The sequence below is a fragment of the Mixophyes fleayi genome, chromosome 3, assembly GCF_038048845.1.
Source record: "Mixophyes fleayi isolate aMixFle1 chromosome 3, aMixFle1.hap1, whole genome shotgun sequence".
Lineage (NCBI taxonomy): Eukaryota > Metazoa > Chordata > Amphibia > Anura > Limnodynastidae > Mixophyes > Mixophyes fleayi.
The window spans coordinates 321902124-321925218 of NC_134404.1; the positions used below are offsets into that span (position 1 = coordinate 321902124).

Here is a 23095-nt window from a genome sequence, read left to right on the forward strand (position 1 = left end):
GCATAAAGGACCAATAAACCTATTATAGATGTTGAAGTGATAGACTTTGCTAGATTTAAGATTGTGTAAGTCAATGTAATTAAGGCCGTCCAAGGCTTTTTTGTGACCCCAAAAATCTACGACAATTAAGGCTACATCTCCACTGGCATTTGTTATAAAATTTTACTAGAAATTGTTGGATACCGTCTCGGTGCCCTCAAACACTAGACAAGCTGTCATCATTGGCGCCCCTAGTTCCCCCGTGTCTTTGCGTCCATTTGTCACCTCGTCTATCCTATACGTCTTGGTCCTGTTTCCTACTTGTCCGAATTTTGCTGCGCCCTGTGCTTAAATTGGAATTCTAATTTCATATGAGGCGAAGTGCGGCAAACTAAGATGGAAATAAAAATAAAGCTAGTTGTGTTGTGAATGATTCAACAGAAGTAAAAATGCAAATGGATATAGACTCACTTGGAACAATGATAACCGTTTATATGTGTTTTAAATATGTTTAAACATGCAAAATGCATAATTCAAATGCCAGTGGGAATGTACCCTTACAAGGACTATATTGTGTTTTTTATTTTATTTAAAAGAATTCAGTGTGTAAGCACATACTTCTACCATATATATAGCCCCATTCATGTGATCGCTTGGACAGCACTAATGTAAGCCAGGAGAGATTGATTGGATCTCTGCCATGTGTTTCAATAGCCAATCACAGAGGAGCACTGGTTTGTCCATGGTGTTGAGCAAAGACGAAGCAAATACCTTCAGTTCTGACAATTCCCTGATGCTGTAAAATCTAGATTTGTGAATGCTGCTGGTTGATTTTTCTATTAAATCCATTTATACTTTTTGATTTTTTATAATAAAAACTTCTTTCTCTACACTTATCTTTATCTTGTAATGTATTGGACTTTACAGCTGTGGTAAAACAACATATAAGTAAGAATAGTCCACAGTTGCCCACTCTCCCAGAATGTCCGGGAAATTCACAAATTCCGAGCAGGCCATTCTCCCACATCCTGCTTACTTCTCAGTGATGTGGGCTGGATGGGGGCCTTGATGATGTGATTTTCCGCAAATCGTGTAATTTTGGCGCCGCTGCCCACGGCGGAATGACATGATCGCAGGGCCAAAATGATGTGACTCACAGTGCCACAACCCCTTCCGCAGTTGCCACCTCCCCTCCAGGAAGTATTGATTAGTCTCTCTAAGTATAGGTTAAAGTGTAGGTCTTTTGTTGTGAATGAACAAATGAGAGAAGCTTAAACAATTCTAAACTAGTGCAACACAGATGAACAGGACAAATATTTTAACCCCATCCCTTGCTGAGCACTCTAAAGAGTTGCAATACGCTTAAGATGCAAGTTGTCTCATCATTTTTTTCTCTCACTTATTCCCCTATGTCTTTAAATGATGTTGCTGATGTAATTTTATTGAAATACATATTCAACAATACAAATAAAGAACAGGTACACTTTAAATTAGCTATTATATTATGTGTACAATATTGGAATAAAAAACTCCTACTAACTAGGGTATTCACTTCAAAACACACCAAAGTTGCTCACAGTAGGTCATTTGAAGGACATCCAACAAGTTAATTATGGCAAGCAGCTAATAATTAAAATATATTATGGAGAATACAGTATATTTTTGAAGCATATGCTGGTTGGGCCCAGATCATGTTTAACAGGGATGTAACCAATGACCCAAATTTGAAGATATCTCTCCAAGCATTCCCTATGGGGTAAATAAGCTTTTAAAGGGGCAACCTTAAATTTGAAGCCAGTAGCCATCATCTCAAAGAATGAATGGTAGATGCCAACCAATAGCAAGATAGTATCTTCCTGAGATACCGTGTCATGTAAAAATGTTTTGGAGCTATGCAGAATCTAATACAAAACCAAAATCACATACTGTCACTTAGGATCAGGGAACAATGAAACTCCCATGGGTTCTTGTAAGGAAAGTTCTAACTTGTTTCTAGAAGCTCATGTCTGATAATGTTCATCAGATACCCCTAGCAAATGTAACTGCACTTTACAATTTTATTACACAATTTCTGGTTACAGCTGTGACTTTAATAGTTTCAGCATTTGTAACCGTGCATAGTTATAATGTCATTTTGTAACCTTAATGATAAACAGCCGTCTGTTATTGTAGTACAAAAATATAATAGTTGCACACTAATGGACATGTTCTGAATAAACTGAATAAACTTTACTTGTAACGATCAAATATATATTACAGGGAATAACAGGCATACTAGATCCTTGCATTATAAATGAGATACATTTTCTCAGGTGTGGAAAGGATGTAATAGTTTGGCAAGTTAAGCACCTAGGAGGTTGCACACCCAATTACAAAGGCTCCCAAATTGTTGCTGCACTGTTCTCCTTCTCATCTAATTCTGCCACATAAAAGTAAAACATTATATAGTACAGTTTTCAAAGACTTTAGAAACCACAGTAGACGGACACACATCACTTTGAGAGGTGAAGGGACGAGAAAGTTCATAACTACATGCTGTGTATATAAGTGGCAGGGATAAATGTAAAGTTTAGGCACAGTGAACCATGGATAGATTCTTATGGAATATTGTATTTGCTTATTTACGGAACTGTCTGCAAATTTAGCATATTCGTGCTAAAAGGAATGTGCAGGTTTTTAGGTATTATATACTTAAAATAAAATTCAGTAGACATATCCTTCACACACATTAATACATGCTTGTATAAGGCTTTTCATCCTATTAAAGAGGATCAGTGTAGCACAAAGGCTAAGGGTTATATTTACTAAACTGCGGGTTTGAAAAAGTGGAGATGTTGCCTATGGCAACCAATCAGATTCTAGCTTTCATTTATTTAGTACATTCTACAAAATGACAGCTAGAATCTGATTGGGTGCTATAGGCAACATCTCCACTTTTTCAAACCCGCAGTTTAGTAAATATACCCGTAAGAGTCTTATCACTATATCTTTCGCTTATACATTTAACACTATTAAAGCTTATTTATATCCATGTATGTGTATGTGTATGTGTATATATGTATGTGTTTCTTACATTTCAGATTTCACATGGAGATTACACGTATTTTGCTGAGGACAACTGTATATATCGCTTTCGAAACAGCATTGGTAATGCAGCTACATTTTGTGACTTAATGTCTATATATCTCTGTGGCATTTACTACTTGCCAAGCTCATTAAATTCAATCTGAAACCAAAACCCAAAAAAGTGGGATTTTCATATATGAAGCATTGAGGTAAAAAATGGCATATTTAGTTATGCCCTTTTGTCTAGTGCGGTTTTAATTAAAAAGTGTGATGCAGTATTGTCACAAGCCACTATCACAATGCCAAATACCAGGTCCCATGGCCAGTAACCAAAGACTAGGGGGCTCAAATGTCACTTAAATATTAAATCATTAGATAAATATACCTGTATATACAGAACAGACTTTTAATTTATCTACCATTAAAAAAAAAAAACAACAGTTGAAGGAAAAACTTGTATTTTTACCTTTCAGCAGGACTGTATCCAAAGTATATAGTCACAACCTTACTAGATTTATCAGCATTTTATCTCAGTCTTCACCCCTATTATTTGGGTGCATTTTCTCAATTATCATGCCCCTAAGGTCATACATCTAATGTCATATATGTACAAAGTATAAAACCTCAAGTTCATCCACATCCAGTATCCCATTGTCTATAATGTGCACTAAACCAATACAGACATCGGGGGACCTGCTAGATTACTTGTTCAGTAATATTCAAAGCCGCCGCGTCCTTGGGGCGAGGTCATATGAATCACGTTTTAGGCCCCGCCCATCTGTCAACCCATACACATTCAGCCTATTACAGCAGGGGGTGGGGCCAGGATGAAGTGGATAGGATGCGGGAGGGTTCACTGCTCTCCCGGGAGTCCAGAAGAACTTTTAAAAATTTGTGAGTCTCCTAGATATTCCGGGAGAGTAGACAACTCTGCTTTATATCCTACTGGAAAACACACTAAAATTATTTTCCACCTTACATTAAATACTTTTAAATACCCCATTATTCCTCCCATTAGTACGTTATTGGGGATCCCTCCTTGTGGTACCCCATCTTTTGTTTGTTTCAGCAGGATCCTGCTACATACAATTCATGGGGTAATCTGCTGGCACATACCTTCCGATGGTTCCTATTTTGGAGGGACATCCCGAGTTGCGGACTGCAAAAGGGGTAGGACTTAGCAGGAAAGTGGGTGGGGTTTGCCCAAATTTATATACATATGTGGGCGGAGTTTGGACGGGGCTTCTTTTATCCCGCTTTTGGGATTCTAAATATTGGGAGTTATGTCACCATCTCTGAGCGCTGGTGTGTGAAGGGGTCTAAAACAGTAAAACAGGCCAGAAAGCTATTTAGTAAGTAAAGATAACCTTTATTGCTTTAATATATTATATATATAATTAATATAATTTATGTTATTTATATAGATTAAATATTTCAATGTAGTGCCAGAATATCCCAATGGAAATATTTGGTTAAACTGTCTCATAAGAAATAGCATGGAATCAATTAAAACAGGGGGAAATGAGAAGGCTTTCCCCTATAGGTCTAAATGTTTTCCTAATATCATCATGATCATCATCATTTATTTATATAGCGCCACTAATTCCGCAGTGCTGTCCTCACATCAGTGTCTGCCCCATTGGGGCTTACAATCTAAATTCCCTAACACACACACACATCTATGTATCTATGGGTCTATGATAGCAGCCAATTAACCTACCACTATGTTTTTGGAGTGTGGGAGGAAACCAGAGCCCCCGGAGGAAACCCACGCAAACATGGGGAGAACATACAAACTCCACACAGATAAGTCCATGGTCGAGAATTGAACTCACGACCCCAGTGCTGTGAGGCAGAAGTGTTAACCACTTAGCCACTGTGCTGCCCCGTATACTTTAATCGTAAGCACGATATTTACCATTACATCGATCATATCCCAGGCTTCATCTTTCTCTTAGTACTTGTCTAGGGGGTATGTTTCTAGCAGCAACTTGTCACTGTATTAGATCATCTTTTCTATCCTGGTTGCTAACATTTCTTTACTGAGATTTTAACAATTTGATCAAACCAAAATCCTGTGCTCTTCCGTGTTATGATGGTCTCATGTTTTTAACAGTTCACTCAGAATTGTTATTTATGAAGCAATATACTTAGATTGTTTTTTAAACCATTAACTCGGACCTACACTGCAACTTCACTACTTTGTTTGTTCTATTCAGATTTAGTTTGTACTAGATTTACTGTAGTTTGAGTTAATTGAGGCTGTAGTGTCATTCACAATAGTGTAAAATCACAGATCGTTCTTTTCTTCTTGGTATATACAGTGACAATTGTTCTGGGAGAGCACCCCGTTATAAACATTTTAAATGGAATAATTGTAATAATCTACTGGTGTTCATAATCATAATAAGGACAATTGTAATGCAGATAATATATATATATATATATATATATATATATATATAAATACACACACACATATATATATATATATATATATATATATATATATATATATATATATATATATGTATGTACAAAAACCACCATCAAGTGAGAAGCCAAATACAGTATCATTTCTATCCCTCCAGGCTGCTGAATTGGAGAAAAGCAGGAAGATCCCCAATTAAATACTAATTACATTAAGGTGGATCTATCGCAAATTTAGTACTCATTCACTTAATGTGGAAAACCTCTAAAATATAACACAACAATTTTTTTTTAGCAGTATTGAAGTTTCTTTGTAGAGGCAGTGATTTTAGTAGAATGTTTTTGTTCTTATTTGCTCGTTGCAGGTGAAGACAGCCTAGAGGTTTTGTTCAGTCCAGAAGACGTTGGCTTACAGGATCACTTCGTTCAGCGCATACGATTGTCGCTTGGTCAGAGTTTCTTGGCTCTAACTCTGAAAGGTTTTGAAAGGGAAGAGTCTGAATGCGTTGTGGTGAAATTGGGAAACGTGCCAGAAATTGTATGCTGTATACCAAATGTCTTCAGCTTTGGTAAGTTGAACAGTCTTGATCTTAAGTCGTAACAATATGGATTTCAGGTGTTGCCTAAACCAGATTAAATAATAATGAGTAAGGCTGCATCATATATGGTCTTGAGAGTCACATTGCTTTGTGAGCTTTCCCAACAGTACATACAAGGTAGTGTTGCCCATGTCAACCAATACGATTATATCTGTTTTTTTACTAGTACAATTTAGAATATGAAAGTAAACGTCTTATTGTTTGTTATTATTACAGAACTTCACAGTCACCGGTTGATTAGTTTTCATTGATATCCCCAGTGTGTGCACTGGTTTTTCAGCACGGGAAAAGATGCAAATCTTAACATATCATCATCATCATCATTTTATTATATAGCGCCACTAATTCTGCAGTGCTGTACAGAGAACTCGTTCGCATCAGTCCCTGCCCCATTGGAGCTTACAGTCTAAATTCCCTAATATAGACACACACTCACAGACAGAGAGGGAGAGACTGGGGTCAATTTAGATAGCAGCCAACTAACCTACCACTATGTTTTTTTGGAGTGTGGGAGGAAACCGGAGGAAACCCACGAAAACATAGCGAGAACATACAAACTCCACACAGATAAGGCCATGGTCGGAAATTGAACTCATGACCCCAGTGCTGTGAGGCAGAAGTGCTAACCACTAGGCCACTGCTGCCCATGTCTTTGTGCTTATTAACTTTGAGCTTCTGTCGGTCTCTTAAAATCTACTAATTACCAACACACAGTGTAAGCATATTTAATTATTCACATCAGTCCCTGCCCCATTGGAGCGTACATTCTAAATTCCCTACCACACACACACCAGTATGTTTTTTGGGCCTTGGGAGGAAACTAGAGCACCCAGAGGAACCCACGAAAACGAGGAGAACTTACTGTACAAACTCCACACCTATAGGGCCACAGTCGCAATTGAGCTCATGAACCCAGCCCATTGATATATTAACGCTAACAGCTGTGCCACCATGGTGCCCAATATTCATAAGAAGAAAACCTATCTGTTCTCTGAGAATTATTGATGTCACCGTGACACGAGACACAAAGTTTAGGCTTCAGCCCACAAAGAAATTGTCTCGACATTGCAGGTCAATTGTTTGCCCTTGTCCGCAGAGTGGGTTACCGACCGGGTCCTGTTTCACACGCAGCAGGAAAATCTTCAGTGCCATTGTGTGCGTGCAACGGACTTCAGTTGTGAAAGGACCAGTGAGCTGGTATACGCAGAACAAGACGCCAGGTAAACGAAGAGAACCGTGTCTTCAAGTCATTTTCTTTTGTCATTACGTTCAAGAGAGAAATTTGAACACCCTTTAAAAATGTAGTATGTACTTGGAGCATCACTTTCTATGTAAACCACAATTCACAAATTATTTACAGGAAATCTACAGTTTATTCCTGGTCTAAATTTTGGGAAACACAAAAAGGTGAAATTGAAATAAACTTGAAGACATAAAGTGAAACTGTTGGTGCCTGGGTGACATCACGCGGATTCAGGCTAGATTTATTTTTAGGTTCGACTAGGGTCAATGGTCTGCTGCATTGTTTGGTTTTTTTTTGGGGAGGAGGGAAGTGCTTAAGGCAGTGAGGGGACAGGTAAAGTAGCTCTTCCTCCGGGTATGCCGCGTGACCTGCCCGCACTCTGCAGAAGGAGGTCATGTGACGCAAAAATCGCCTGTCCCTGCTATACTTAGATCGGGAGCCTCCAGCTGGGGTGGGGGCCACAAGAGAATGCTCAGCTATCTTGCCCAATGCTGGCTTAGTGAATAAAACTGGGCACCCTGACTGCCACATTTCCTATTATTTCAATTAATATTTTCTTACTACTTTGCTATGTTGCATTTCCTTCTTTTGTTATATGAGTGCCAGTAATGTTATTATTTTCAGTTTTTTTGTAGATATCTACTGCACCAGAGACAGGCGGTTTCTCACCATCAACAGTAACAGTAAAACGACTTCTGAGGTCTGGCTTGTTGACTGCAGTTCCCCTTTTAAACCTCCCACTCTGGTACAACCCCGTGTGCCGGGAATTGTTTACCACGTGGAGCACAGTAATGACTATCTCTATATTCTCACAACTTCTGGAGAGACTGCAGAGTACAAGGTGATTTTGTTTTTCTCTAGAAATGCAGGTGTGTGTGTGTGTGTGTGTGTGTTTGTTAACAATCATACTACACTTTAACCTCACCTGTATAGAAAGCTCATAGCTGACTATGCTGCTTTCGTATCTCGCTTTACAAGCAGCTCTGCTTCCCATAAAGAAATATATACTTATAATAGTTTCTAAGAAATTTCCAAACTCCTGTAAGTTTACAGAGAATGCAAAACAAAAAACACCCAGTAAGCAGAAACTCTGCCTCGATGGGTCAGAGCTGTTTTAGTAGCACGAGGCGGACCTATACAATAATAGGCAGGTGGAATTAATGTTGTGACTGATCGCTATATATATATATATATATATATATATATATATATATATATATATATATATATATACCTGAACAGTTTTCCCTTGCCTGTAAAGGGCTAAGTCCTTATCATCTGATCTGGATTGTGATCACCTGAGTTTGGTCTTTTTAAGACTACCTTTTCCTACAGACTAGTGCCAGGTCGTTTGTCTGTGCTGCTGGTTTCTATGATACTCCTGTTTGGATCCTGACTACTCCCTGGCATTTGACCCCTGCCTTGTTTCATTGTCCTGCACTTCCTCTTGTTACCCAGAACCCAAATTCGTTTTACCTTGTTCCTTCTTACTACCTGGTATATTGTGGTTAATCCGGCTTCTGACTCCTGGCTTGCCTGACCCTACTTTTGCATGATTCTCCCGTGGATCATCCAGAGCCTCGTGCCTCCTGGCTAACCTTGTAATTCAGTCTTCTTGTGTCTGCACTTCATCTGCTAAACCTGGTAATCCTGGTCACCCTGCTACCCTGTGCTGCTATTCACCTTATGTGTCAAGGATTCTGCATTTATCCATTATACATGTTTTTCCTGCTGCTTCTATGTACTATTCTTGCCATTAACCACTGCACTTATTTGCTTACTGTGCAACCTCTGTTTATAATAAAGACAGTTTTGGGTTGAAGTGTAATCAACCCCTGTGGAATTCAAACACTAGGAAAGTGCTGAATGGCAGAGGTATATGTCCCAGGCTTTCTGCCTTGTGTACATTAAAAGCCCAGGAGATTGTTTATGTGTGTGGGAAAAGCTTCCCGAAGTGTGCTTCTCAGCTGTAGGAAATCTGGTAAGGGTCCCTGGGGTCATTAATGGGGATAGAGGGCGAGCTTCATTCATCAGGCCCATTCCGCGTCTTCTGGCCCTTCAGCCTAAGTTTAGCCTAATATGCCACTGTACCTGTGTGTGGCTTGTGAAAAGGCAGTCAGGCTGGACATACACTCTCAGACCTGGAGAGGAGGTTGGAGAGAGACTCTGGAAATGGTGAGCAATTACTCTAGGTTTTGTATGTGCCTGGGACACAAGGCCAGGAGGGAGGGTCTTCCAGTGTATTTAGTTAGTGCTGGACAGGCAAAGTGTTTATTTTGACGTTTTCTTTGTTTTTCTGTTTACTAAAACTAGCTGAGACCCAAATCCCTGGACTTGTATGACGTCTCTGCTGCTGTACACTACCATCTACCCCAGGAGAGGGCACTTATTCTCCTAACGCAGTTACAAAATATATATATATATCGATTCACTTATTTTTCCTAAGAAATGTCTATTTGGTTTTTTTTTGGGTGTGAAGGATTTGTATATCCTCTTTATCTTTTGAAAAGAATGTACAGTATCAACCCATTTTGTTTGCAAACTCTGACATTGTATCTCATGAATTATTCATAATGTAAATCAGAGTAAAAATGTCACCAAGTTCTAATAGTGGAGGGAAGGTATTTAAGTCCATTTGAAGTATCCTATTTGTCATATACAAAATATGAATCTGTGCGTTGCATTTTCACCTTCAAGTAGACATTTTAAGAATGTTACAAAGGTCTCAAACATTTTGGCACATGTAACCGCAGAGGAGTAATCAGTATTTGTGGTGTTAAGGGGATCATTGACCTGATATTCCCATCAATTCTCTCCGATACAGTTAATGAAGGCTCCTCTAAATAGTGATATACAGCACTGGAAGCCTATTTATCAGCTGCAAGCACAGTCCCGACTGCTGGACATGGAGATGTTAAAGGACCACTGTGCTATGTTCTTGAGACACCACAATGAGCTGTACATGGACGTGATATCTGTCTCCAGCGACTCACTTACTCACTCTGTGAAGGTACGTTGTGTGTTCTCTGCCTCAAATCATAGATAATATGGAATTTGTTGATCAGTAGGTGTTGTATTACGACTTCTCATAGTCCGTAGTTTTTATCTGTTTAATGTTGATGCCCTTTTTCTCTGATTCTGCATTTTGGCACAGGGCTAGGTACCATGTGGTTAGCCAGCATGCCTTGTCGGCCAGAGACACGTTTGCTAAATCTGTTGTAGCTGCTCTGCTCTTAAAAGTCAAAACCCAGCTACAGTCTATAATCCCGTTCTGCTTTTCTTAGTCTTTTGTTTTATTCCACACTTAGTTTGTTAGTATGTTTTTAAAGTTTCTTTACATTTCTATGTATCTGTGTAGTGTGTAGCAGAATTCAGTATGTATGGGTTTGTTTGCCTGTCTGTCTTTTTATTTTATTTTATGAGCTGATATTATGTTCTTCTGGTTTATTTTTGTTGTTTTGTGGTTGCTTCTAACAGGGAATGGAAGCAACACAATAGATTATCCATATCTGGGTAGAGTTTCTAAGTTCTCCCTGTGTTTGTGTGTGTTTCTTCAGGGGGCTCTGTTACCCTTCCATGGTCCAAATGCAGTATGTTTGTGTGGTAGGGAATTTAAAATGTAAGTTCCAATGGCGCAGGGACTGAGACGAATGATTACAAATTCTCTGTACAGCGCTACGTATAATCATAATATTGCATCAGGCTTGTCAGATGTGTCAGGCTGCAACTTTCTAGACATCCGTATGTTAGCCAAGGGTCACTATGTTACTATGTTCGCCAAGGCACACTATGGCTTCCTTCTGTTTAGTAATTTTTAGTTTGTGCCAAGCTCTTAATGTGGGACATCTGTTATTCCATATGGTGCCTTGACGAAGCAATGTGTTTTTGAGGAAAGTATCTTTTGTGTGCTGTGTTTCTTGGACCTTAAATAGCTGATTCTTTGATAAAATGTTAAACAGCAGAAAATAACTATGGGCATGTAAATTCACCTATACTCTTCTCTTGCAAGGACATGTGGCAAACACTTGTCCTCTCCAATAAACAGATAAAGAGGAGGTATACACTGGTATTAATTCGCGAATGTTCCCTGCATTTCTTTGCCCTATATACACTGCACAGCTTATATATCTTGAACAACTCTGACAGCAACTCTGACAGCATAGGTAATCGGCTTACTTGCTGAATCACCCCCTGTTATACATTGCATTACCGGTACCAGTACTTTGACTACTCTCAGGTTGGGTAACAGAGTCCAGTAGATTCTATGGTGTGTTAGGCTCTACTTCTGTCTGGAGCATCCATGTGTGGCTCCAGTTACATTAAGAACAAAGAGGCGCTTTGTATCACTGGGGCACTTCTGCCTTACAGCACTGGGGTCATGAGTTCAATTCCCGACCATGGCCTTATCTGTGTGGAGTTTGTATGTTCTCCCCGTGTTTGCATGGGTTTCCTCCGGGAGCTCTGGTTTCCTCCCACACTCCAAAAACATACTGGTAGGTTAATTGGCTGCTATCAAATTGACCCCAGTCTGTGTGAGTGTGTGTGTGTTAGAGAATTCAGACTGTAAGCCCCAATGGCGCAGGGACTGATGTGAGGGAGTTCTCTGTACAGCGCTGCGGAATTAGTGGCGCTATATAAATAAATGGTAATAATAATAAAAAATAATAAGTGTTTCTATGATAATAGCTCTGAAAGTTCCCAGATCCTTCAGACCAGCTTTCAGATTTCATTGGAGGACACTAAACAGCCATCAGGGAAGACGTAAGAGGGCAATTGCTTAGGAAATGACCCTCTGTGCTGTTGGGGTATCGCTGTCCAAGAGGTTAGTTAGCAGTGATAGACCACCTGATAAACTTCATGAGCAGCATGGTGCAGCCCTCTAACATTCAAAAGGGCCGCACATTACCCTTAATCTCAGTAATACGTTAAAACAATACATTTGATTAACGAAAGAGACCCCTATCAGTAATAACATATTAAATAAGTGTTACAAGCTATAACAAACAAGCAGGAAGTAGCTGTGGGCCGCAGGGGAAGGCTCGGAGGGCAGCCTGTTGCCCATCACTGGCTTACTGGGTTCTCTCTGCAGTGGAGGGAATTGGGCAGGAAATGTATAATGCCCCCTCCATTGCTCTGAATATATTAAATCCACAAGCTGAGGCTTTGGAGGGAGTGCAGATAGGTTGTGGTTAGTTGTTGTAGGGGTCAGATACTGCAGCCCTACATCTATACTGTCACTTTTTGGAAACCCCAGATGTGCTTAAATAGCAGCAGTTCCATCTTTGTTATTTTCCTGCTGCTGTTATAAGAGAGTGCTTGTAGTCGGCTCATAAAAGAGCTGGTATTTAATTCTCTAAAATGTAATTTTCTGGTCGGTTCTGCAGATTTGCTTTAGATTGTGCTTCCCCTGGGGGATGTGGAGCACGGCAGCCATTCAAAATCTGTCTTCATCTCACGCCGCCACTTATTTGTGGGCCTCACGTCTTCTCTTTTCTTTGCCTCTCCCAACTCCAGCAATTCTTTCCCTCCCTCTGCATTACAAAAAAAAAAAAAGCGATGATGTCTTAGATGAAAGGAATAGAATGTAATCAGATGGTGAATGTGTTTGCAGCAGTGCAGTCACTAATTTTTTGCTGTGTTCCGTTGAATTGTTATGTTTAGGAGAGGAGGAAGAATGGTAGTTCTGGCCTTTCAGCGGCTTGCAGAGAATGAATACTGATTTCTTTTTCTTTCTTTCTTTCTTTTTTTTTTTTTTTTCCTTCCTACATTGAGAATCCCACACATAATAGCTACAAACCACCAAGTGTACATGTGCCAAGAAAGGGGTTATTGTGTCGCTCAATGGTTTTTTCTTCAGCTCTCCGATCCAAGGCACCAATTTTGAGTGACTAAATGCTAAAGAGCCAACCTGTAGCACGAGATCGCTGGCTGGAATCAAACTGGCTAGATTACAAGAGCGAGTCGGCCAAGGGTGGGTAATCAGAGATAGAGAGGGGGAAATAACAGGACGGAGTAGAATTATTTGCAAAATATAATGTTACTTAACCAAAATGGAATATTTTCAGAAACCACATTTTTACCCCCCCCCCCCCCCCCCCAAAAGCATTACTTTATACTAAAACCATAGTTGTCAACCATAGATAAACTTTCGATATATTGTTGATCATTTTAAAACAATTTGAAAGAGCACACACTGGGCCTATATATAGCAGATGTCTTTCTGTTTGCATTGTTCTCAGAAGTTTTAAATTAAAGAGGAACTAAACCCAAACTTTTAACATATAAAATAGAAAAATTATGTTAACACTTTCACTTTCCGTTGCAGCACTATTAAAAATGAAATGTAATAAAAATTGTTTACTATCCTCTATCACAAACATAACTTGTGTCGCTTTAGTTGTCAGGGAACTACAAGTCCCAGCTAGCCCTGCTGCCAACCAAAGTTTTAGTTTTTAAACAACTGAAGAATCCCAGTCTGATTCTACTCACGGCATTGTGTAAAATAAAGAAGTCTAGGATCATTTAAATAGCTCTCTCAGCACTTTGTGTCAACAGGTTACTGCACTGTTTTCAACAGACTACTGGGGAAAGCTCCAGCATTCGTAAATCCAAACTGAATCCCGATCAATCGTTTTGTATGTAATTGCTGCATATCAATTAGTGTGTTCACCAGAAACTACCAATATCAATTTTTAAAATCATTTCTAAAGTTGCTCATACAGATTTGCAAATTACTGACGTAGCTTTTGACACTATTTTGGTGAATGTGGTAGTTTAACAGCTGATCACATAGTGATTGAGTTCAAAGTCCTAAACTAAACATTAGAGAAATGTGACATAACCTGTAGCAAACAGTTGGTGCAATACTGTTCAAAAACATCGATGAGTTGAAATAGCTCTATAAAGAGGAATGGACTAAAGCACCCATGGGCAGTGTCAGTCAGCTGCTACAGAAAGCTTTGGATTAATGTCATTTTTACGAAAGGAGTTGAAACTAGTTACTAAATCCTAAAGGTTTACATACTCGGTGGTAGTCATTACACCAACTACCACAAACCCAATAACACTTACCCTGACAAGGATTGTCCGACTGTAAGTTTCCCGACACAGTTGTAATCCCGGATGTTTTATTAAAGTGATTTGCAAGAATTGCAATCAGATAACATGCTGGCAGCTGTAAGTGACGTCACTTTTAAAGGCGACAGTATTATTTCCAGTCTTAAAGGGATAACTTAAGGAGGCGCCGCCAGGGGCGGGCTGGGCCAGGGGGCATCAGTCTGACCCCTGTTTGGGCCGGGCGCCGCACCCCCCGTGGATGCAATATTACTGGCAGCCGCATCACATGACACGCGATGTGGCCGCGTCAGCGCACAGGCGGCCACATCACATGACATGCGATGCGGCTGAAATTTGCCAGCCCGCGCCTGGGCACCGCCTCTATAATTTAAAACTCTTACTAAAACACATTGTAGAGCCGGCGCCTTCTTAAATTATCCCGTTAAGTCCGGAAATAATACTGTCGCCTTTTAAAGTAACGTAATTTACAGCTGCCGGCATGTTATCTGATCGGAATTCTTGCAAATCACTTTAATAAACATTCGGGATTGCGACTGTCGGGAAACAGTTAGACAATTCTTGTCGGGATAAGTGTTATTGGGTTTGTGGTAGTCGGTATAATATACCCAACCCTACATACTTCTCCTGTAAAGGACAGTAGAGGTCGGGTCCAAAGCTGGACTTGCTCTGCAGTGGTTTACACAAATGCACCTAGACTTCAGCTGGGAAGCCGAGGTACAAGGTGAGCGCGTTTACGGAGGGGCATCTGTTTACAGAGGCACAGTGGAGGAGTTTGGCAGAGTGAAGGCGTTCCTAGTTCAGATTGGATGCATCAGTGCACATTGTTTTGCAGAGCAGGGAGGCAACCAGATTTACATTTGCGGAGTGAAATTAGTGTAATGAGTATATTTGCAGAGGTGTCTTTTGCAGTGCAAAACTATTCCCCCATTCTGCACCAGCTCAATGCTGATGTAGATCAGGTTCCGTTCTGTTCTTGTTGCACTTATGTTGCTTCCTAAATGTTTTGCTGTCTTAGACCTCCTTTTACTACCATTATAATTTCCCCACTTAATTTTCGGGAAGGCTTTAGAAAGGGGTTATCATGTATTCTCTGAAAGTTTAAATGTCAACAATTTAGGTTTTCTTCATTCTCAATGAAAGCATTCATTTTTCCCCAGAGGTAAGAGCCTTCCTGAAGGGAATGGCCACTGTTCACCAACAAGGGCTTTGGTCAGACCCCTTTGAATCTTTAGATTCGGTACCTTTGTATGTGCTGCTCTGGACGCTTGTTCTTGCTATGGTGTCAGCGCTCAGACTTTCAGAGCTGATCTCTCATGTACCGTTCTTTTTGCTGTTGGTTTGCACTGTTTCCCACCTCTCTTCCCACATTGATCTTTGACATCCACATCAATTAGAAAGCTGTGCTCCCCTTTTTTTATGTTGATTTTCTCTTCAAGAAGGAATTCAGAGCCCCATGTTCTGGATATGGTGTTGCCGTGCTGAGATATGTAAATCCCAAGAATGGTAATGTGGAACCAGTTGTTTGTAATATATTACCCCCTGAGGGACACTCTCTTTTTGGAAGCTGTTTGTCCTTGTTTGGTCCACTGTTCTCTATTGGACTAGATTTTGTATTTTACGTCTATAAATCTTCCCTCGTTGGCAGTAGAGGTGGTTGACCATGAGAGGCGGAGCAGTTTTGTGCCCACCTCCCGTGTGTGAATCTTAACCACCATCAGTGATTTCTGTGTCCCTCATCAGCTTTGTTGCGCAGGATTTAATGGTACTGGTAATGAAACTATATTTTGGAAGAAATGTTTAGCATAAAACGTTTTCTCAATGTTTATATTGAAACACCTCATATCTTGGTCATTGTAATTATTTAAATCGGGTCTGGACAAATCAGGACCTGATCACCATGGAGCATTTATTTGTCACCATTGCGACCAGGTCATCCTGTGCAACCTTTACTCTCCGCCCATAAAGTTCTTATATTGCCTGCACTGAAGCTTGTATACATATAACAAGCTAAGATATGCCAGTACGACTCTCTTATTGACATTTGATGTACGCTGTACAAAGCGGATGAACTGCCCGTTACAGCATTCCGTCCGGTGAGGGGTTCAAGTGCTGAAGTCAGCTTGTATTATTCTCAGATGCACAGGAGTGCAGTGCGATGGGGGCGCAGGGTGTGCAGTGTCAGGGAGGGCACTGGCGGGCACAGTGTTAGGGAGGGCACTGGTTACCAGTGTCATGGAAGTCACTGATTGGCCCAGTTGTCATGCAGGGCACTGATTGGTGCAGTTGTCATGGAGGGCTCTGGTTGATGCAGTTGTCATGGAGAACACCGATTGGCGCAGTGTCATGGAAGGCTCTGGTTGGCGCAGTTGCCATTGAGGGCTCTGGTTGGTGCAGTTGTCATGGAAGCCTCTGGTTGGCGCAGTGTCTTGGAGGGCTCTAGTTGGCGCAATTGTCATGGAGGGCTCTGGTTGGTGCAGTTGTCATGGAGGGCTCTGGTTGGCGCAGTTGCCATGGAGGGCTCTGGTTGGCGCAGTTGCCATGGAGGGCTCTGGTTGGCGCAGTTGTCATGTAGGGCTCTGGTTGGCGCAGTTGTCATGGAGGGCTCTGGTTGGTGCAGTTGTCATGGAGGGCTCTGGTTGGCGCAGTTGCCATGGAGGGCTCTGGTTGGCGCAGTTGCCATGGAGGGCTCTGGTTGGCGCAGTTGTCATGGAGGGCTCTGGTTGGCGCAGTTGTCATGGAGGGCTCTCTGGTTGGCGCAGTTGTCATGGAGGGTTCTGGTTGGCGCAGTTGTCATGGAGGGTTCTGGTTGGCGCAGTTGTCATGGAGGGCTCTGGTTGGCGCAGTTGTCATGGAGGGCTCTGGTTGGCGTAGATGTCATGGAGGGTTCTGGTTGGCGCAGTTGTCATGGAGGGTTCTGGTTGGCGCAGTTGCCATGGAGGGCTCTGGTTGGCGCAGTTGTCATGGAGGGTTCTGGTTGGCGCAGTTGTCATGGAGGGCTCTGGTTGGTGCCGTTGTCATGGAGCATTGCTGGATATATATGTGGCCGTTTGGGCATTATAATAAAATTGTGTAATTAGTTATTATGCTATCTGCAGGGTAAAATTGATTGTGTGACTTGTAAATGTTTATTACAAAATTGCTGGCTCCTAACCTTTAGGTAAATTTGTCTATGCCTGCTTTAAATGGGCCAAATATAAAAACAAAATAAAATATTTCACATAAACAGCTCCACCCACCAACTATTATTTATTTTAATAAGGTTTATTCAAACCCTGTTTATACATATGGCATTTTCTTCTTGACAATACACTAGTTGTGCAGCGATCAGTGATCAGGACAGGCCTGACAATGACTGAATTGCGGGAGCTGCCCGACTTCTCCGCTCAGTGGCAGCCTGTTCACTGTCAATAGGTAGAAGAGACAACCTTTCTCCTTTTGTACATGAAATTTGACTTTAAATATCACTTCACAGAGCAAATTTAATTTGACAAGAAAATCATGACTTGTTTCATAGTTGGCTTTTTTAATTGAAACAGTGATTGTATTTCATTATAGTGTTTAAATAAAAAGGTTATTAACAAGTTGAGTGCAGTGAACCATTTAAGCAGTACCACTGTCAGCGAATGTTTTGTTCTGCGCATGTAAGTCTCTGATATCTGTATATATAATTATCATATGAATTGAGGTGAAACAGCTTTCCAGATTAAATCTATCACAAATATGCAGGGAGTTTGTGAGGATACAACAATGTATTGCCTTAATGTCTGTTTTGTATTTCTTTCTTTTATCCAGCTCCCGAAATGGTCCTGTGCGCTGCAGCCAGATGTCCGACCAGAGGGCAGCACTGACACCTTCAGGTTTTACCTGGAGTCCCCCATACACCGCCCGGTCATGTATACTTACTCACTACTAGAAAACAGACTGTCAGAAGAAGCTGCAGAGTGTGAGACTGGCCGTATTGTACGGATGACAGCCAAAAGCAAGGTTTGCACTGATCTCTGTTCACTGTAGTTTAAAGGGCCGCTAAAGCCGAAAGAAAAAAAAGAAAATGTATTCAATGTCTTATTTTTATGAATGATGTCTCTCCCCTTATGGAGTTGAAGTCCAGGTCTCTCCATCTGGTTTACGCTGCATACTGTATCTGAAGCCTGGACCGTGAATCGCACTGGTGTGACTTGAGTCCACATTGCCTATTTCAATGGCTTTAATAGCAGCTGCTGCATGACCTTCCATGTGTTTCCTCTCTACCGATTGGCTGCTGACTCTATGACAGTTTGTCAGTGATTGCGGTCATTGGGGCACATACAAATTTGGAAAACAATCCATTGGGTTGCATTATTATTATTGTGATTTGTTTCTGCAGTTGCGAAAGAGCTACAAATAAGTTTTATAATGTTGTCACATGTTAGTCACAAGGGCCTCTCGTATGGAACTGAAATCTGTAACAAGCCATTCACATTTACTATAAACACCATAGTTAACAAATTCACATATATATATATATATATATATATATATATATATATATATATATATATATATATCCCATTAGCTTGAACAGTGTATGAGAAGTTCCTTTAATTAAAACGAGCAACTCGGGTGCAGATTGGTGGAGAGGAAACAGGAGCCCATCATTGCCTTACAGTGTTCTGTGTTTGTATAAACATAGTAATATGGCAGATTTCATGCAAGCGACTTTGTGGATGTCCTATCATTTAAGCTAACTCATGATAAACTAATGCTCAGAGAAAAAGATTTAGCATTGCCAGAAGAAAGCTTGGGGGAAATCATGGTAAAATTGCAGAATCGGTGGTAATGTTATTTAAGGGGATCTTTCTTCTCTAGTTTGCTTCAACCATTACTGGAGAATTTCCATGCACAGGATGTGTCATTGCTGATAGTGATTCTTTTTAGGGTGTTTTAGCCATTTTTTGGGTGAAAACATGTCTGAAACCTATCTCTTTCCTCCTTCTAACAGGATGGAACTTTGGTGCCAGTTACAGTTTTCTATAAACTGGGTAGTGGGCTCAGACAGAGACCTCTCCTTATTCATGTCTATGGAGCCTACGGTATGGACTTGAATATGAGTTTCAAACCCGAAAAGAGATTGCTGTTTGAAGATGGGTGGATATTAGCCTATTGCCATGTAAGGTAATGCGCAAGTGGCAAAAATCTTTATGTTTGTATAGACTTTCAATAGCACTAGAGTGTTTATTTTAGAATAGGTGTATATGTTTCTTTTATTTTGTCTTGGCAGAGGTGGCGGTGAATTGGGATGTGACTGGCATAGACAGGGAATGCTGGATAAGAAGCAGAATGGCCTGGTTGACCTAGAGGCTTGTATCACTCACTTACATGAACTGGGATTCTCTCAGCCCTGTCGCACAGCATTGGAGGCTGCCAGTGCTGGAGGGGTGCTGGCCGGTGCTCTGTACAATTCCAGTCCCTGGCTCTTCAGAGCAATGATCCTAGAGGTACCACACTCTTGTTTATTACCATACTATCCAGTGAGGTGTAATTGGTTAGAGCCCAGGATCTGTCTACCACCAGGGGTGCCTCAGATAGATTCAAGGGGTACTTCAGTTTGTTAAATAAATCTGAACGTATCTACAAAACTGATCAGAAGGTGTATTTAAAAAAACATGTAAATGTATAAAGAGTGGCTTGGTATAAATTTATTCAGATTAAATTGTACTTTAAATAAATTGATTCACAGTCAGGTGTATTTATTATAAATGATCACACTTTAGGGGGTACACACCTTACATTTTTCTACATTGATTATCAACTGACAAACGTGTCATTTTATTTAAATCAATTTGTAGCGACTTAATGCTCTGTGTTAATAACCTTACAAAGCTATGGGGTAGATTTAGCGAACCTTCTAACAAGGAAAAGGGGAGGTGTTGCCCTTAGCAACCATCAAATTCTCACTATCATGTTCTATAGTGTGCTAGATAAATAATAGCTAGAATCTGATTGTTTGCTATTGGCAACACCTCCACTTTTCCTTCTTAAATTTGATCAGACTTCCGCCACCAACATTCCCCTTGGTTTCATCTGCAAATGCTCACTGAATAATCAAAATAAAGGATTCAAGGAAAGTACTGATATCATTAACATAATAGTGATTTTTTTTTTTAATAACAGTTTTTAAATCTCAGGCAGTTCGCATTCAATTAATTCAATATTAACTATGAAACATGGATGCAGTGTTGTTCTTCAGTCAGTGCAGTGACCGTTTCATTGTTTCTCTGATAACCTATGTATTGCTGATTTGAAATTTGCCAGGCACCTTTCCTGGATGTGCTGAATACAATGATGGATACAACGTTACCACTGACCATTGAAGAACAGGAAGAATGGGGCAATCCATTGTCTAACAGACAACACTACAGATCTATTGAAACGTATTGCCCTTATGAAAATATCAAACCACAGGTAGGAACAATACAAGGACAATTTATTTTATAGAGAGACCCATCGCTAAAATGACATTTATTTACAAATGTATGGTATAAACGTGAAGCTATACTTAAAAAGTAATTATAGCTACCCTAACTGTGTGTTCTAAACATCTGTAAGTACAGTTGGGTATGTATTTCCCATTGTACACTTTTATTTCCTTCTAATTATCTTAATGCAAAAAAAAATATATCAGTCTGTAAAATCTCTAGGTGATTTATATTGAAAAAATGTAATGAACCTTTGTCATAGTGATGATATGTTGAAAACTAGTGACAAACCCTTCACCGCATATAAATAAACCAGGAAGTTTTCAGTTCTCAAATTTGTTTTTATATTCAAATGCTATTTAAAGATCCATGGTAAAGCAGGAGTTCGTGTTAATATATTTGTAAACAGATGACTAATAAACCAAGGAGAGAGAAATAGAGGAAGCGTGGCTCTAAGGCGAATTGCTAGACCACAGTGATATCTGTCAATAGAAGAATATAAGCACTTCTCATGTATGTTCCTATTTTCATTTCCAGATATTAGTTATTTTCACCGTCTCACAGTCCTTTTGTAATTTATTTTAAACTAAAGAGAATGTGTGTGTGTTAAGTCTAGGAAAAGATGATTTACTCTAGCTAACATCCCAGGGGTCCTATCCTATTTGTAAAAAAAGTCTAATAGCCTAAAGTATGTCAACATGGTAAATATATTTAATAGAATTTTCCGTTAATTTTATTATATTCTGCTCTAATTTGGCATTTTCATTCTCAACCGTAGAAGTATCCTTCAGTTCTAATCACGGCTTATGCAAACGACCAGCGCGTTCCGCTAAATGGATTGCTACGCTATGTAAAAAAGCTTAGGGCAGCCGCAGGACGTTATTCTCAGAGTTCAGCTTTGCCAGGTAATTGAAAGGCTTTGAAATATATTAAGGGATGATAAAATCAAGCTACATATTGCTATTTCTATTCTAAAGAAACCATCTCTCGATCCAGCCTCTCCCTTCAACTACCGCCCTATTTCTCTCCTCCCCTTTGCCTCCAAACTACTTGAGCGATTAGTGTACAAACGCCTGTCTCACTTTCTTTCCTCTTATTCCATTCTCGACTCTCTACAATCAGACTTCCGCCACCAACATTCCACTGAAACTGCCCTCACAAAGTGACCAATGACCTACTTACTGCAAAATCTAGTGGTAATTTCTCCATACTCATTCTCCTAGACCTCTCTGCTGCTTTTCATACTGTTGATCACCCTCTTCTCCTACACATCCTTCACTCCATTGGCCTTCATGACACAGTTCTTTTCTGGTTCACTTCCTAAATATTGAACCGCTCCTTTTAGTGTTTCTAAGTCTGGCAGATCCTCCCCTCCACTCCCAGTATCTGTTGAGGTCCCACAAGCCCCTGTTCTTGGCCTTTTACTTTTTTCATTGTACACTTCTTCTCTTGGGGCACTAATTCGCTCATCCGGCCTCCAATACCACCTCTACGCTGATGACGCCCAAATCTATATCTCTTCCCCTGACCTCTCTCCTTATGTATTATCTTGTATAACCAACTGTCTTTCTGCTATCTTCACATGGATGTCCCAAATGCTACCTAAAGCTCAACATGTCCAAAACAGAGCTTATTATCTTCCCTCCTGCCAGAGATACCACCTGCCCTCTAATCTCCCTCACTGTCAATAACACCACTATATATCCTCAGTCTCCCAAACCCGCTGCCCTGGTGTCATCCATCCAGTCCCTTCCCATAAGGAGCTAGAGGGTGGATTTTGTATCCCGTCCACCAAGCAGCAAGAGACACATAAATGTATAATAATTCAATAAATTCAATGTATTAAAAATACAAAATGGGCTATTTGGATAAAATAAAGGGGAAACCTAACACTTTACAGTTGACTGATGACCACACCAAACCCTAACGCCAATGTTGACCATTGACCAACCTAATTTTCAATTTTGAGTTGATCAGAACAGTGGGTTGCAGGGCCACTTGAATTGTCTGGCCAATTTAGCTGAAAACAACCAGATTGGACAATGAAATTTGCATGTGTGAGCCATCTCCTTGTTGTCGTGTTCCGTTGCAAGTTCAATGCAAACCCTCACATCACACAACTCTACAGGGTGCAGCACAATGTGTTGGACTATGAGACGTTTCTCTTAAGACTTACTGTTGACTGTAAGGCCCGGTTTACCTATTTGTGCATCAGCCCCCGAGCCCCAAATTGCCACAATGTCCCA

General features: G+C 40.4%; 1 protein-coding gene across 4 annotated transcripts in view; it reads left to right on the top strand.

The window, feature by feature from the left end:
- Positions 1–23095, top strand: part of PREPL (prolyl endopeptidase like) — a 30684-nt gene that overhangs the window by 4007 nt on the left and 3582 nt on the right. For 2 of the 4 annotated variants that reach the window (XM_075204130.1, XM_075204133.1), the window contains exons 3-12: positions 3060–3126; positions 5841–6044; positions 7171–7294; positions 7942–8158; positions 10142–10327; positions 18187–18378; positions 19373–19545; positions 19652–19868; positions 20686–20835; positions 21628–21754. In XM_075204130.1, coding sequence (XP_075060231.1) covers positions 3060–3126; positions 5841–6044; positions 7171–7294; positions 7942–8158; positions 10142–10327; positions 18187–18378; positions 19373–19545; positions 19652–19868; positions 20686–20835; positions 21628–21754 — 1657 coding nt within the window. The other 2 variants (XM_075204131.1, XM_075204132.1) reach the window with 2 other exon arrangements.